Source organism: Sardina pilchardus, chromosome 24 (assembly GCF_963854185.1).
Source record: "Sardina pilchardus chromosome 24, fSarPil1.1, whole genome shotgun sequence".
NCBI lineage: Eukaryota > Metazoa > Chordata > Actinopteri > Clupeiformes > Clupeidae > Sardina > Sardina pilchardus.
This window is the reverse complement of record NC_085017.1, coordinates 20,515,990-20,532,590: the sequence shown is the minus strand read 5'-3', so window position 1 is coordinate 20,532,590 and position 16,601 is coordinate 20,515,990. Positions and strand designations below refer to the sequence as shown.

Here is a 16,601-nt window from a genome sequence, read left to right as displayed (position 1 = left end):
GCTATTGTGTCTCAGTTACCGGTACGAACAGGCTGACTACAGTTCAAATTCTTTCTCTGAGTTATATAAACTCAGGACTCATGACGGAATTCATTGACCAAAAACTTCTGAAGGCATTCAAATCAACTCACAGCTACAATGGCATATATTTAATGACATGGACAACGTTATGAAACATGAAATTAAGCAACATAACACAAATTCCAACATACAGAAGCACAATACAAATGTAAAATTACACTACTTGTTTTGGGCAAAAATGTTACAATGCTCAATGTCTCCAACATATGTTAATAAATCTGATAATAAAAAAAAAAAATGGTCTCCTATCACAACCACATTAATCATCGTCAAACTTGATCTTTTTCCCTTGAAACGCTGTTATTTGACTCATCTGCTCCTTCCTCTTTTTGCTGGCCTCCCAGGAAGGATGCAGTGCCTCTGGAGCTTGCCTAGAGGAGTTAAAGGTCTTCCCTGGTGGTGGCCTCTGGCTCCTACTCTGGCTCTGCCAACTGTCATTGGGTTGCCTGCCTCTTCCCGCTCCGAAGGAACCCTTTTCCTTATGTCCCCAACTACTACTGAAATCACTTTTCTGATTCTGGAAGGACGACCCTGGTTTCCTGTTTGGTGCAGAGTACTGGTTTTGCTTCCTCTCCCAGGGAGCTTTTGAGTCCCCCACTGGCTGTCTCATTGGCTTCTGAAACCGTGGTGGCGGTTTGGAACTAAATCTATCTCTGCCACCTCTGCCCTTTGAAAGGGCATTGCAGAAGACCGATTCAAATTTAGAGTGTTTGAAGTCACTCTTGATTGTGGTTTCCTTTTCCTCTGGTTTGTGGTCTTGCTCAGTGTCCTCGTCGGCACTCTTCCTTGCGTCTTTTGTCTTTTCCTCACCAGCAGTCTGATTCTTTTTCTTCTTCTTAAATTTGCTGACCTTGCCAATGAAGAAGTCATCGTCATCGCTCTCTGACATAGATGACTGCTTGTGAAAACGCTCCTCTGTGCTGTCATCAAAGTATGGCTTTTCCTCACCATCAGACAATTCCAAATCACTTCCACTGTCAACGTCCTCTGTCACTTTCACTTCCTTTTCATTTTTACTTACTGGTGTCTTGCATACAGATTTAGAAATCGATTTATTTTTTGGAGCAGGAGAGACAGCAGGGCTTTTCTTCAAGGGCGTTGTATTTGCATCAGGTTTGAAACTGCTGTCTACAATGGAAGAAATGTTTGATGTGCTTTCCTGATCCACAACAGTCACAGAATGTCCTTCAGGCTTTCCTTCTACAGGTGACTGTTTCTTTACAGAGGAACAAGTTGCTTCAATTGAAACGTCTTCAACCTTCTGGGCCACTTCAGCTACCTGAGATTTACTAGTAACGGGTCTCTCATTTAGCATTTCCTCTTCCTCATCCTCTGCTTCACTATCGCCTGTCTCATCATCCTCTTCTGTCTCCTCATCACCATCATCCTCCTCGTCATCTTCGTTGTTGTCGTCATCATCATCATCATCATCATCATCATCATCATCATCATCATCGTCATCATCATCGTCATCCTGGTCCTCGTCATCGTCCTCGTCATCCTGGTCCTCATCACCTTCCTCGTTTTCGCTGTCCTCTCCCTGCACAGAGGCCTGCTCAAGGCGTCTTTTCCTCTTTTCCTCAGCTTCTGCAGCTTTTCGCTTCTCCTCCTCAATGGCCTCTTTCACTGCGTGCAGCCTCTTCACAAAGCGAGGATGCGTGACGATACGGGCACTGGATCGTTCCAGTGGGCTGGCATCAGGGTCCTCACACACTTTCTCCAGGTTTGCATTCTCCTGCAAGGCAGCCTGGGTCACATGGTCTGGTTTGATGCTTCTAAGCACCTGAATTTCTTTGAGGAGTCTGCTGATCTTCTGCTGGTTTCCCTCCATCTCGGACAGCTCACCTTTCTTCCTTTTGAGGAATACTGTCTGGTTTGTGAGCTTGCTAATGATGAGCACTCTTATCTTCTTCACCTCCTTCCTCATCCTCACCACCTCCACAGGCACTTTCTCGCCTTCTGTTGATGTCTGTGCAGAGAGAACAGAGTAGTTGGATAAGTGTCTATTTGTAGGAGATACATCATGCTGTCCTATAGAGTTTAAATAGTAAACATGGGGGGAGGGGGGTGTACACACATAACCATGTTTGCACCAAAATGGTATATAACGATTCAGTTGTGCTTGTTTGTGTATGTACACTGCCGAGTCATTGTTTTCTTTATCAATACAGTGTAGACATCATTAAAGAGTCACTTCACCCCATAACTCCACCCACTTCACATTTCTGAAAACGGCTTTGAAAATGGGCGAGACGTTCTGAAATTTGGAGAGAGAGTGCAGCACTGCTGCAACCAATCAACCATGGTGATTTCGTGTCAATCTGGGAATGAATGCTGCAGACATGGTTTATCACAGGTAGGCTAATCAGGGCAGCAGGTGTTGGGGCGTTTCAGTCCTAATTTGTAACGACCCGGTGACGTAGTGTCGGACTAGAAGTGCAGGACAACGTCAGCATTCCAATAGTATTTTGGACCAACATGCCATGGCATGTTTTCAAACGGTAGTATGCGCGAGAGAGCAATGTCTCCAATGCAAAGTCAGACGAAATGTTACTTTTGTCGAGAAACACGATTTTTGTCAATATTAACCCTGGTAATAGTACAGTTCACCACTTATGAGTATTTTCAATCAATCAACAGCTCAAAAAACCTATTTTAGGGTGCAGTGACCCTTTAATGTTGTACATGCCATTCTGTTTGCTAACGTGAGTTTACTGAGTGAACTGATCGTTACACATTTCTTTTGCAATTATGTTAGAGCTGAAAAGAGCAATGCAGCTGACCCTCTTTAGATGAGTTGAGTATCGGCAACTTCAAGTGTTTTGAGCTTGATCAAAATGGGCACTAACAATGTTTTTTTTTGTCTGAAAAGCTTCAATATTTTTTTTCCTGAGAAATGAAGGCTATTCCATATCAGACAGAAAATAAGGAGTGAGAGGCCCCGGTTCACCATGGATCAAGATGACAAATACATTAGTGTCTAATCTAAGAGACACGTGCCTCACAGGTCCTTAACTGACAGCTCTTTTCAATAGTACCCACAAAACACAAATGTCGACATCAGCAGGAGAGGTGACTTCAGGATACTGACCTATAGACAGAGTTGTAAAGAAAAAGCCATATCTAAGATGGGCCAATAAAGAGTAAAGATTAAAATGGCCAAAAGAGCAAAGAATGCAAATGACTTTGTGGCCTTCAATCATATAAGGGTCATTCGCTATCAGTCCAAACAGGCGTGACATCATGGTCTATGATTTGTGTTCCTTTTCTGTTCAAACAGTCCCCCCACGTCTTATGACTCAAGACATTTTTCAGCCTCTTATTTCATTGCTGAGATATGCTTTTTCAATGATTGATAGACACATCCAAGAAAATTGCAGCGAATGTCAGAATTTCATTTGTACCTTATAGTCTTCTCCTCTCTCAGAGACGCCTAGTCTGACTATCACCATACCAAGCTCAATCTTTTAAGATTGAACATTAGTCTGGGGAGTCTGCGCTTTAAATGACTGTACACTTGGATAGTCCTTCAACCAATCAGACCAACGATCCAGGTGCGCCTCGTGGATAAGCCAGTTTGTGATTGGACTCGGCAAACGTGGACAGGAAGCAGAGATGCAGATAGCAGGAAGCAGAGAGATACAGTAGATATGCAGGTTTCCAGCCTGAGCTGGAAACAGATCAGGCTGAGTTTACCCAGCCTAAGTGACACCATATTTTTACCTGAAGATACACACTGAGGCAGTATCATGGGTAGCTTACTACAACAGCATTTTCCCCCAATCTTCCTCTGTTGTCTGTGTGCACTGTAATCCTTGAAAAAAAACTAATTTTGATCCCTTACATGCATTTGACAATACACTAAATGAAACCAAATCACACGTATTGGCCATGTGTACAGTACGTGCGTATACAAGGAATTTGGTCTCTGCATTTATCTCATCCGTGAATTAGTGCACACACACAGCACACAGTGAACACACAGTGAGGTGAAGCACACACTAACCCGGTGCAGTGATCTGCCTTCATACAGCGGGTTTATACAGTTCAATTACATCTACTGCATGAACATGTAAGGTGTAGTAATTACCTGTTTTACTGTGGCTGCTTCATTGTCTGACATGGTTTGAGGAGCAGTTGTCCCATCAGTACCAGTAACACAGCCTTCACTAGGAGGAGTGTCATTTTCATCCAGTTTCTCTATCAATATCTTCACCTCACCAGCTGTGGCCTGAACATCTTCACTGGCCACGGGCCTCTCAGTCTCTTTTTCAGATATATCTGGTTTACTCTTCTTCTCTCCCTTTGATGATGTGCCGGTCCTCTCGTCTTTAAAGGCCTTGATTCGGTCCTTGATGCTCTGAATCTTTTGGCTGAACTGAGGATGAGTGGCTATGCGGGCCACAGCACGATCTGTGATGCTGGCCTGTGTATTCTGACACACCTTCTCAAAGTTGATGTCTGTCTGCAACGCAGACTTGGTGACTGTGTCTGGTGCTAGGACTTTCATTTCATGGATCTCCTCCAACAGTCTTGCTGCCCGTCGCTGATTTCTCTGCATGTCTTCCTCTTTGCCCTTCTTCTTTTTGAGCATGTTCATCTGACGGGTGAGCTTGCGAATGATGAAAACCTTCACCCTCTTTACCTCACTCCTCATCTTCACCACTTCATCGCTAAGATTCAGCATCTTGACTTGTTTTATTTACCTGATTCCTGCAATCAAGACACAAAAGAACACATTCATTGATGCTTCAAGTTTCAAACATGTATTTGTAATTTGGTGGTAATTACGTAGTTTAAGTTATTTCATTACACGTTAGTTTTTAAGAACTAAAAGAACCATTAAGTTGACGAAGTTTGGGGCTCGGTTCGGTTACTTTCAACGCTACACTGACAGGCAAGCAGCAAGACTGTTCTCGACTTCGACTACAATGTTCGCATATGCAGATAATTTCTTATTTTTTTTTAATCATTCGTACCAGAAGATAACGACAGCAAGAATGGTATGATAACGTCAGCAAGAATAGTAGGCTAACGTTAGCTAACATAAGCATGGCAGAGTAAACAGCATGTGAACAAACTTTGAGCGATTTGGGCTGTAATGTCAGGCATTTACAAGCGCTAGACGATACTTTATCAGCGCAACTAGTTCAGATAGTATTATCCTTTTACAATAAACACTTAATATAACGAACATACCCTCATGCACCTTCATAAACACAATTTTAAAGAAAGACACATCTGTGATGGGGCGCAGCCATCTTGATTCCCTGTACGTATGCTTTATCTGACGTAAGTAACGTCATAGCGTCACCAAACGCCTGAAATAAAAAAGAGGGAGGGCCTTCAATAGAATGTTTTTATTTATTTCTTTGTTTCTGGTACAAGAAAAACAATATCAGCAGTGCATTTGGAAAGCAATGCACATTCGTGCAACCCAGCAAACGTAATCATTTATTGGATATACCAACTATAAACAGTAAGTGTAATCGAAAAGGGGGAGAATGAAGCGGCGCAATGCGGACTGCAGCAAACTCCGTCGCCCGTTAAAACGGAACCGAATCACCGAGGGTATTCATAGCAGGTACGAAGTGTGGGGTTTTAGGGACTCGATCACACAACAATGGCGGCGTCAATGTGAGCCCTGGCAGTCATATAGCTATTTAATTTTCAGATCTCGTCAGTTACATGCAGCTTCCAGCAGGCAAGGATGCAGCTGCAGCTAGCAAAGGTAGCTAGCTAGCCTGTTAGCTAGCCTTATTTGACTCCTGTTTAGTCATTTTTAGGCCTCGTGGAGTACACGCTGTGATAAAAAAAAACAAAAAAAACAATGTAAATTAAAAAAAAAAAAAACACCTGAAATGTATTCAACAGGCATACTATAGACGGTGCAGTTATGGACTATTTTTAATCACAAGTGAAATGCATCTTGCTTAAAAGTATCGGGCAAGAACAGCTGTGTGCCTTGACCAGGTTGTCATGTAGCCCTATCCCTTCAGTCAAATTGGCTTTTTGCCTCAGTCAGTAATGCCAATGTTAGCAAGCTAGCGAAGCTAATAATGGAAAACGTTACCAGAATATTAGTAGAACGCCAGTTGATCAGTTTTTTCAGAAAGACTCCTTTATTCATGTAAGAGGTAGCCTATTCAAGAGCCTGTTGTGTACAGAACATTGCGTGGTCGAAATTGGCTAATGTAGTTCGTTTATTTGCCCTGAAACCACATGATTGCCAGGTGAGCTTAGTATTGCCAGCTGTCACATTGGTGTTATTTTTCTGCATCTGTCGTTTTGGAAATGCTCCTGCCATTGTTTAGGTGGACATTGATTCTAACTCTGCTAGATTGAGTATGCACCATAGTGATTCTAAGATGTCATTATTTGGACACATCTATCTCTTTTCTAAATACCTTCTAGCAGTTTACACAGCAGGTGAATAGCGCCTAGAGAAACCATGTTTCCATTACCTTGACAGTTGGCAGTATGGGTAGGAGGAAACTAAGATTGTATCATGTTTGCATTTGTTGTAATCTTCTTATCATTACCTCCAGATGTCTGAACAAACTTTACTTTTGTCTCTGTCTTTCTCTCCCATGTAGATGCATTCATTCACTCGCTCATTATCTTTGTTTTTATTCATTCTCTCCACAGTACCTTCCTTTACCTGAAATTCTTGGTGGTGTGGGCTCTGGTACTTTTGGCTGATTTTGTGCTGGAATTCAGGTTTGAGTACCTGTGGCCCTTCTGGCTCTTCATAAGGAGCGTGTATGACTCTTTCAGGTACCAGGGACTGGTAAGTGATCAGACAGATTAACTGAATTTAAACTGATTGCTGCCCGTTTTCCAGTCTTGTGCAGAACATTAACGTTAACTCAACTGATCAAACAATTAGGCCTAAAGTCAATCAACTAAGCCCACAGGAGTTGATGTGCATGTGTAAATGTCGTATCTACAACCCAATTTTTTCCCCCCACACAACAACAAACCAAACTTTTCCACTGAATCGTTTCCTTTTACAGTGAGTGCATGAACTTAACAAGTGAATAGCCATCATCAGACTGTGTTGATGATTAACACGGATGCTGAAATAATTCAGTGGTTTAGAAAACTCTTAGAGTTGTTTATGATCTGCTGATCTCATGACTCTCTTTTTTTCCCCCTCTTCTCTTTCTCTGTCTCTCTTCTCTCTTCTCTCTTCTCTTGTGTCCTGCAGGCTTTCTCTGTGTTTTTCGTATGCGTTGCATTTACTTCAGACATCATATGCCTCCTCTTCATCCCAGTACAGTGGCTCTTCTTTGCTGCCAGCACATATGTCTGGGTGCAGTATGTATGGCACACAGGTGAGATACAGTGAAAAGTGGAAGTTGACTGGTGGAAATCAAACCGGGGTTGACCGATCCTCAGTCGGTTACCTTACTGTGGCACACCCATGAGTTCATGAACCCACTACAACCAACTTCACCCAGGCCCATAGAGGCACCAGTGCTGTGAAAGCAGAGAGTCATTACCAGTCATTCATAAAATGGAGTGACTCACAAATTGTTTTTCAAAATGATCCACAACGTCATAGTTGTGTACTTCATAGTGTGGGAAAAGCCAAGTGCTCAGTAAAAACGTAAAAGGCCAAAACCTCTACCATTCTTCAGCAGTTAGCTAACCACATGATTTTCAGGTGTAGCGGCTTTACCATCTATCACCCATCCACATCAACTGTAAATGTAGGGGTTTTTCTAGCGTGTCTACACAAGCCCTGATAAGTGTTGGATGCCATTACAACAGTTTGGATTTTTGGAACAGAACTACTTTGCATATTGAACACTTTGTCCTGAATCAACTTGCAATTCAGTTCAGCAAAGACCCTCTCTCTCTCTCTCTCTCACTCTCTCTTGTCGCTCGCTCTCTCTCTCACTCTCTCTCTCTCTCTCTCTCTCTCTCTCTCTCTCTCTCTCTCTCTCTCTCTCTCTCTCTCTCTCTCTCTATTTCATCTTTTGCACTCAAACTTGCACTTCATCACTTCTCCCACCTAAATTTTTGATGGCTGTCATTTATGGGCGGCTAAAAAGGAGAATAATTGAATTCTCTTCTCTTTAATGCATAGCAGAGCTGGTACTGAAAGCACAATTCTGTCCTAATGGATCAATCCTCCCTCTCCTCTTAGTGAAGAGTGTGACTTCACAATACCCCAAGAAGGGAGTTGTGCATTGGTTTGCTGAGAATCATGAGTAGATTGAGGACCCAGGTGTTCCAACGCCACGATTGCCGCCACCACCACTGCTACGCCACCCAGAGCGAGTCCTAACACGACCCAAGTCCTGTGGCTTTTTTTTCTTCCTCTTCCTCTTCCTCCGCTAACGACAAGGTTTTGGTGCCTTTATTATAGGCCATTGGAGAAACATGTAGTGGAAGAATGTGTTGCTTGAAAAGAGCCCTGTAACCAAACAGGATGCCTGGGGTGTTTTTGAAGCGAGGGAGTTTGGGATGGTCTAAATGCAAAGGATATGATGCTGTCCAAATGTTCACTTTACCTCTTTATAATAATGTCATCAGATTGTCAAATGACGTTGATGAGTGAAAAGTGCAGTTACGTCATTAATAAGATATGCATGCAGCATGCTGTCATCTGCCTCCTCTTAAGTGTGCAAACTCAATCTCACTCTCTCTTTCTTTTTCCCTCTCTTTCTCTTCCCCTGTCATCGCAGAAAGAGGCGTGTGTCTGCCAACTGTATCTCTGTGGATACTTTTTGTCTACATCGAAGCAGCCATCCGGTTCAAAGACTTGAAAAACTTCCATGTTGACCTCTGCCGTCCCTTCGCTGCCCACTGGTAAACACCACTTTCACTTAGATTTACAACCATGCATGAGAGTGCAATATATTTGATAACCGTGTGACTGTAAATGTTGTGCTGTAATTGCATGAGAGGAACCACTACTTCTTTCAGCAAATGTGTGTATATGTACGATGTACGTGTGTGTGTGCATGTGTGTGTGTGTTGTGGTAAAACCCAGCTATAAGTCACCAAGTACTTCCTAAAATATTTCTCGTATATTGCCCCAGTGTTTTTGCATTGGTGCTTTCTAGCCATTGCAAAGGGTAAAGGTTGTGTATTGAGAATATAACAATGAAGATTAGGTGGTGATTAGATGTGGACTTGATCGAATGATTCCTGACGTGACACCACATTAGATCCAAAAGGGACTTTTTATTTGATATGTCCACAGCAGTTTCTGTGTCCTCACAGGAAGTGAAGAAATACTTTGATTATGGGGAAAGTCTTCTTTACCCATATGGAGAAGTCTGCGTTCTACTCATGCAATTGTATTGAATTATCTTGCTTCATATCTTGTATCATAAAATGAATGGCCTGGTTGCCTGTGCCCCCCCCCCCCCCCCCCCCCTGTCTTTATGGTAAAAAAAATAAAGAATAAAAAAACAAAAAAACAACTAGAGGTCTATAGGGCTTTAAAAACCCCTCTAATCTTGATATGCTGAGGAGAGATGATTATGATATGAGACGATAGTCCTATCAAGTAATGAAGATATGGTTAAACAAATGATGTTCATCGCTCTGCAAAACAATACACACGGGTACCTTTTTCATATGGAAAATTGTTGATATGATATGGCTGATATGGGAGATGTTTTCAAAATAATTGGATAAACCTGAACATTACCTCTGTGTATGGACTTAATTTGTACAATACCCTACTGACCTGTGATCCTCTGCTCCCTGGGAAACCCAGCATCGGCTACCCGGTGGTGACGCTGGGCTTTGGCTTCAAGAGCTACGTCAGCTACAAGATGCGCCTGCGCAAGCAGAAGGAGGTGCAGAAGGAGAACGAGTTCTACATGCAGCTGCTGCAGCAGGCCCTGCCACCAGAGCAACAGATGCTCCAGAGGCAGGAGAGGGAGGCCGAGGAAGGTCAGACACACACACACACATACACACACTCAGACACACTCAGACACACTCAGACTTCTCATACACACACACACACACACACACACTGACACTCAGACACACTCAGACACACTCAGACTTCTCATACACACACACACACACACACACACACACACACACACTCAGACACACTCAGACTTCTTATACACACACACACACACTCAGACTTCTCATTCACACACACACACACACACACACACACACACACACACACACACACACACACACACACACACACACACACACACTCTCTCTCTCTCTCAGACACTCAGACTTCTCATCCTCACACACAGACACACACTCTCAGACACTCAGATACTCAGACTTCTCAGTCTCACACACACACACACACACACTCACACTCTCTCTCTCTCTCTCTCTCTCTCTCTCTCTCTCACACACACACAGACACATACACACACACTCACTCTCAGACACTCAGACTCTTCCTTCCCACACACTTCCCATTCTCACGCACCATCACTCATTCACATTAGTCTGTCCCTCCCTCTATAGGTCACGGCCATTCACTAAATTACTTACACCTTGCTCATTCACTGGTACTTAGTCACGCCCTTGTTTACCTTTTTACTCCCTTACTGTCATATCGTCACTGTCAGTAGAGTTGCCAGGCTACTACAGGTAAATGGGGGCGTATCCTCTATCTTGAAGGCTCGGCAGAGGCAGCAGAAAGGTCGGGGTGGGGCAGTGAGTTTACATGGTGTCTCCCTGGGTGATGTTCTGCCTCTCCCTGTTATCAAGTCGTCTGCACACCATCACCAAGATACACATTCTCCTATGAGCCTCTCGTGCTCTTTGTGCAGTCCACTGTTTGTGAATTGTCCCACGTGTCTGTGTAAGCATTCTTTGCTGTTCTTATTTGGCAGAAGAATAGTTGTAGAAGTAGCTGTCAGCATTACTGATATGGCTGTTCTCATTGCATTGGTCAACAGAGGACAATGAAAATCCTAATTTAGTATATGAATGTTCTTGACAATAATTGTTATTATGTGGGTAAAACATGTATATTTTAACTTTGGGTCACTGATCTGTTCTCTCTCTATTTCTCCCTCTCTCTCTCGCTCTCTCTCGCTCTCTCTCTCTCTCTCTCTCTCTCTCTTTCATCAACCTCCATTGCAGCAGCGAACAAGAGCACGTCAGACGGCGACTCCACAGCAGTGTCCCAGAACGGCGCTCCCGCCTCCAAGAAGCTGCCCGCCACGCTGCCCGAGCTGGAATACCGGGAGAAAGGCAGCAAAGACAGCGGCGGCGGTGGCAAAGACCGCGAGGCCAAGAAACAGCAGCAGCAGCAGCAGCAGCAGCAGCATCAGCAACAGCACAGCATAGGCATCAACAACAACATCCTGCACACGGTGGACTCCAAGCTCCAGGAGCTGGAGTACATGGAGAACCACCTGAGCAGCAAGAGACTCAATAACGAGCTGGGCGGCAGCGCCGAGAACCTGCTCGTGCGAGACGACGCCGCTGGGGCGCCGCCGAGCAACAACAACAACAACTCCTCCTCAACGTCCTCTTCCTCCTCCTCCTCCTCCTCGTCCAATAAGAACTATAAAAACGCCACGGCGGGGGGCGGGAGCTCGTCGCCGCGCAGCCACAGCTCCACCAACGGCAGCGTGCCCTCGTCGTCCTCGGGCTCCTCCTCGTCCAATAAGAACGAGAAGAAGCAGAAGTGCTCGGGCGGGAAGAGCCCGGCCGCGCACAAGGACACGATGGAGAACTGCATCCCCAACAACCAGCTGAGTAAGCCGGATGCACTCGTGCGGTAAGAGCCCCTTCTCACACCAAAGGGTCTTTGGACACCTGACGCAGCCTTTTGGGATTCTCTGCCTTCACCTCTGAGCAGAGTATACTCACACTGAATACTGTTGAATCTTCAATAACAATATGATGTTTGACTTTTGAAGTATTTTGTCTTTTAGTACTATTTTTCATTAATTATTATTATTATTATTATTATTATTATTTACAGGCCTGATAGAGTTCAGGCGTAGTGCTTGAATTCAGACTTGAGCTCGGCCCTGTCAAAGAAGGCTTTTCTCTATAGTCTTTGAATGTATTTGATCATTTCAGGCACAGATATTTTCCTGTCTATCAGCCCTGTATTTAAATAGAAAAGCTTTTCTAAGACCCTTCTCCCCCTCTGCCTTTCTGTGTGTCTGTCTCTTTTTGTATTGAACATTGATGAATACATACACCCTCCTGTCAATCCCTTGCATTGTCAATTGTCAATATCTTAACTCTCTCTGTCTCTTGAACTCCTTCGCCCCACCATCTGTGATGACGGTCCTTTTTTTTTTATCTCCCCCTCACATCCGTTTTTGTGTTGAACATTGATGAATACATACACCCTCCTGTCAATCCCTTGCATTGTCAATTGTCAATATCTTATCAAATTCAAATTCAAAGGGTGCTTTATTAGCATGACTGTTTGTCATCTCTCTCTGTCTCTTGAACTCCTTCGCCCACCATCTGTGATGACTGTTCTTTTTTTAGCTCCTCCTCACATCAATCAATCAATCAAGTTTTATTTATATAGCACATTTCATATGGCATACAGTACATAGACTCAATGTGCTTGACATCCGTGTGTGTGTCCCGTCCCAGGCTGGAGCAGGACATCAAGAAGCTGAAGGCGGACCTGCAGGCCAGCCGGCAGCTGGAGCAGGACCTGCGCAGCCAGATCAGCTCCCTGAGCAGCGCCGAGCGGAGCATGCGCTCCGAACTGGGCCAGCTGCGCCAGGAGAACGAGCTGCTGCAGAACCGGTGAGAATCCCCCCCACCCCGCCACACACACACACACACACACACACACACTCTCTCAGACTTCTCATTCTCCCTCTCTCACACACCACACACACACTCAGACTTCTAACAATCAGACCAACGATCCGGTGCGTCTTTTGGATAAGCTAGTTTCTGATTGGAGCCAAAGGTTCTGGCAGGGAACAGAGGAGAAAGGTGTGCAGGTTTCCAGCCTGAGCTGCTGGGTGAAATCCAAATTCGCCGGAAGTTCAAACGGGGTTCACCCTGCCTACTGTATCTCACCACCACAGTAAAACACCCCCTTCTTCCTTGAAATGGAGGCACCGTGTATCACACCATCACGCTAGCGCTGATGGGTTAAATCAGGTCATGTCACAACACATCACACCATTCCTCTGTTGGATTTGTGGCTGTTCAGTGTGTCAGACGTGTGAGTCATATGACTGCACACCATGTGGACTCGAGCAGATCGTTGTGTGTGTGTTTGTTCTGAACACAGATTAGGATTAGATTCTGACAAAGTCTCTGAGTCTGACACACACCCTTATGGCATTTTTACACTGATCCCTTGCGCCAGTCTTAAAACATTGTGTAATAATGAAACAGTGGAATTAACAGGTGTGTTTGTTGTGGTAATATAAGCATTTTTATTTTAACTCTAAAGGTTAAAAAGAGAACGTATTCCCTCCTGTGGAACATAGGCCTGAATTCAGGCATGGTCCAGGGCGTTTACATGTTGATAATATCCATTGTTTTTAATATAATTTGAAAAATGTTTGGAAAGACTGATAGACACAGACCCACAGACGTTTGCAAGACCATGCAGGGACGTTTCAACAGACACCATTGTGAGATGTTTAGCACACATGTACCCACACACAGAAGGGAACCTGGTTGTGACAGATGTGCTAATATATTTACCCCCCCGCTCCTCTTCACTATGTGGTGTGAGAGCACACCCTGTGTGTGTGTGTGTGTTCGTGTGTGTTCGTGTGTGTTCGTGTGTGTTCGTGTGTGTTCGTGTGTGTTCGTGTGTGTTCGTGTGTGTTTGTGTGTGTGTGTGTGTGTGTGTGTGTGTGTGCTTTTAGTGAAATGTTGCCATTAGCGAAATGTTGCCAGTTTTATGGTGTGTGTGTGTAAGTGTGTGTGCACCGGAACGTTCATGCGTGGGTGCTTAGGCCCACTTTAGTGCTCTTACAGCAGGGGCTACACCTGGTGCGCAACCTAAAGGCTGTTTTATGCTTCTGCGTCAAATCGACAGCGTAGCCCCACAGAGCCGTCTGCGTCACTGTGTACCGCCACCAAGCCCTCCCCGGTCGCCTGACCTGCACCTCCAAAAAAATCGGATCTTGTGTTGAGGCAACACAGACCGCAAAGACATCTCGTCATCTCGTATCTGTTTGTTGAGCCGGCTGCGTCAAGAAGCCTACTGTGAGGAGTAGCAACACGCTACTGACATAAGCTCTGCAAATAAACTCAGACTTGTTTTCTGGTTACAGTCACTAGGCCATTGGAATATACTTTGTCTATTTCTCGATAACTTTTACAAACTATAAACAAGAATAGGCCAAAGAAATAACATTCATATTTCAGCACAGCAGTCAATGGAGATCGCCATTCGTGACTACCGTTGTGATGGCGAGCGATGCAGACCCAGGAGATGCAGAACTTTGAAAGGTTCACACTGGCGTCATTACAAGTCAATGCAAATGCATAAAGCCGCCTGTGCATAAAGTGTTTTGTTTGCAGAGCATGTGCTGCAAAAATTAGCTTCAATAAAAATAAAATAATTTCTGCAACACTAACAAAATGGCTGATGAAGACCCAGTGGGGTTGAAACGTTGCCTGTTTTTTAAACATTTAACGGGAGCAAATAGCAGTGTTGCGGACATGCACCTGAAAGGATGTGCACACAGCTACTCTTTTTGAACTTTTTAATTTTTGAACTGCAAAAAATAGCTTCCACCATATTCAATGGATCTGACTACACCAGACCTGAGTGCTTCACACATTCAAAAAACTTAATCCTGTCTCATAAAAAAAAAATTTGCGCCGCAAACGGAACACTTTGGTCGTACTCCCAGTGTAGCCCAGCCATTTGATGTGAGACTTGAGGAAGCGACATCTTTGTGTGTGTGTGTTTGTCTGTCTGTCTTTCCTGCTGTGTTTAAACACTGTGTGTATCCCACCAGGCTCCACAACGCGGTGCAGGCCAAGCAGAAGGACAAGCAGACCATCGTGCAGCTGGAGAAGCGCCTGAAGGCCGAGCAGGAGGCCCGCGCCGCCGCCGAGAAGCAGCTCGCCGACGAGAAGAAGAGGAAGAAGATGGAGGAGGCCACGGCAGCACGCGCCGTCGCTCTGGCCGCAGCCTCCAGGTCTGTACACACACACACACACACACACACACACACACACACACACACACACACACACACACACACACACACACACACAGAGTACACATATGAAACATTCTACCGTGCATGTGCAATGTAGCCTGGGTGTTCCCATCCTGCCTAGCGCAGTGATTTCATTCACGCTGCTAAGGCAGTCTGGAAACTAACTAACACCCACATTTTCGCCTGATGTTGGCGACCAATCACAGAACAGGGGAGAAAGCAAGACCATGATGAGCTATGCATGCACAGATGCATTTGATAGACATCCAATGAACGGATCTCGGCATTTTTTACAAATACGAGAAAATGAACGTCTGGTTACCAGACCACGTCTCATTTGAGAAGTGGTAGGCGCTAGCCAGGCTATGTGCAATGTAGAAGTGCATGTGAAATGTGATGATCGATGATCTGCGACGAGACGAAACCGCTGCAGAAGGAGTTGCGGCGGTGTGAATTAAATGTTGCACGTCTTTGCAAGCTGTCGCAAAGCATTCAACATGTTTAGTCGCGGTGGCAAAGTTTTAGAACATTGCAACTCATCTCGTCGCGAATCTTTGGTTTCTTTGGAGCAAACACATATCTACAGGCCTGTACATGCACCTGGGATGCTTTGTCTGATCTGTGTAAACAGACTCGGTCACTCAGAGATATACATACATACTCCATATGTGTGTATGTACACAGGGCTGACATGGAGACACATGCAAAAACCTATACGTTGCCAGGTTTGATTTGTATGCAAAGCAACAGGTGTGCTTTGGGGCGGGCATGCATCTGCATCAACACTTCCATCCACTGCTTAGCCAGGGAAATGGTTGTGGCTCATGTCTTTGCCTCTGGCCCACATGCTCAGGAACAGGTGCCAGATTTGTTTGCAATATGTAGACGTATATATATGCAAAGAAACACAGAGAGACACACATACATACATACATACATACACACACACACACACACACACCAACGTATATGACATGTTTTGTCTTTGTTGCACACAGCGTAGTGCAGTGTGGGTATAATAATTTGCTTGTTAAACATAAACACACAGTTTAATGGAAACTCCTAATAAATAGGCACACTGTGAGATGTACTCAATATCCCTGTTTTACCGTGTGTGTGTGTTATGTGTGTGTGTGTCTGTCTACTTGCAGGGGTGAGTGTACGGACTCACTGCGCGGCCGTATCCGCGAGCTGGAGTCGGAGTGCAAGAAGCTCACGCAGGACATGAAGCTGAAGGAGGAACAGATCCGAGACCTGGAGGTCAAGGCACAGGTCAGTCTCTCTCCTCGACACGCCTCCTCTCTGACGAGCCCAATAAGAGCACCCACATAGACCTCTGAAGTTCGCCTATTAAAAAAAAAGAGCCAAAACTGCCATATT

The 16,601-nt window shown here is 44.7% G+C and overlaps 2 protein-coding genes across 3 annotated transcripts in view; one reads left to right on the top strand and one right to left on the bottom strand.

Moving 5' to 3' along the window:
• Positions 1-134: 134 nt before the first annotated feature.
• On the bottom strand, positions 135-6,275 carry srfbp1 (serum response factor binding protein 1). Of its 2 annotated transcripts, none has more exons than XM_062530236.1 (3): positions 6,155-6,275; positions 4,172-4,794; positions 135-2,050 (listed from the first exon to the last, which is right to left on the bottom strand). In XM_062530236.1, the coding sequence occupies exons 2-3, from the start codon at positions 4,766-4,768 to the stop codon at positions 341-343; spliced, it is 2,307 nt and encodes a 768-aa protein (XP_062386220.1). In that variant the 5' UTR covers positions 4,769-4,794; positions 6,155-6,275; the 3' UTR covers positions 135-340. The 2 variants fall into 2 exon arrangements, with proteins under 2 accessions (XP_062386220.1, XP_062386219.1); XM_062530235.1 differs by lacking the exon at positions 6,155-6,275 and adding an exon at positions 5,281-5,373.
• The window catches only part of maco1a (macoilin 1a), a 25,525-nt gene continuing 14,349 nt past the window's right edge, over positions 5,426-16,601 (top strand). Inside the window, exons 1-9 of the mRNA XM_062530237.1 lie at positions 5,426-5,665; positions 6,730-6,871; positions 7,292-7,418; positions 8,778-8,901; positions 9,821-9,999; positions 11,179-11,821; positions 12,664-12,822; positions 15,015-15,197; positions 16,373-16,493. Of these exons, the coding sequence (XP_062386221.1) occupies positions 5,586-5,665; positions 6,730-6,871; positions 7,292-7,418; positions 8,778-8,901; positions 9,821-9,999; positions 11,179-11,821; positions 12,664-12,822; positions 15,015-15,197; positions 16,373-16,493 (1,758 nt within the window). The 5' untranslated portion in view covers positions 5,426-5,585. The remainder of the gene's footprint in view (positions 5,666-6,729; positions 6,872-7,291; positions 7,419-8,777; positions 8,902-9,820; positions 10,000-11,178; positions 11,822-12,663; positions 12,823-15,014; positions 15,198-16,372; positions 16,494-16,601) is intronic.

Coding starts and splice junctions, on each gene's coding strand:
- srfbp1 (XM_062530236.1), bottom strand. CDS start 4,768: ATGCTGAATCTTAGCGATGAAGTGGTGAAGATGAGGAGTGAGGTAAAG. Junction 2,051..4,171: donor AAGCAGCCACAGTAAAACAG/GTAATTACTACA, acceptor CTCTCTGCACAG/ACATCAACAGAAGGCGAGAA.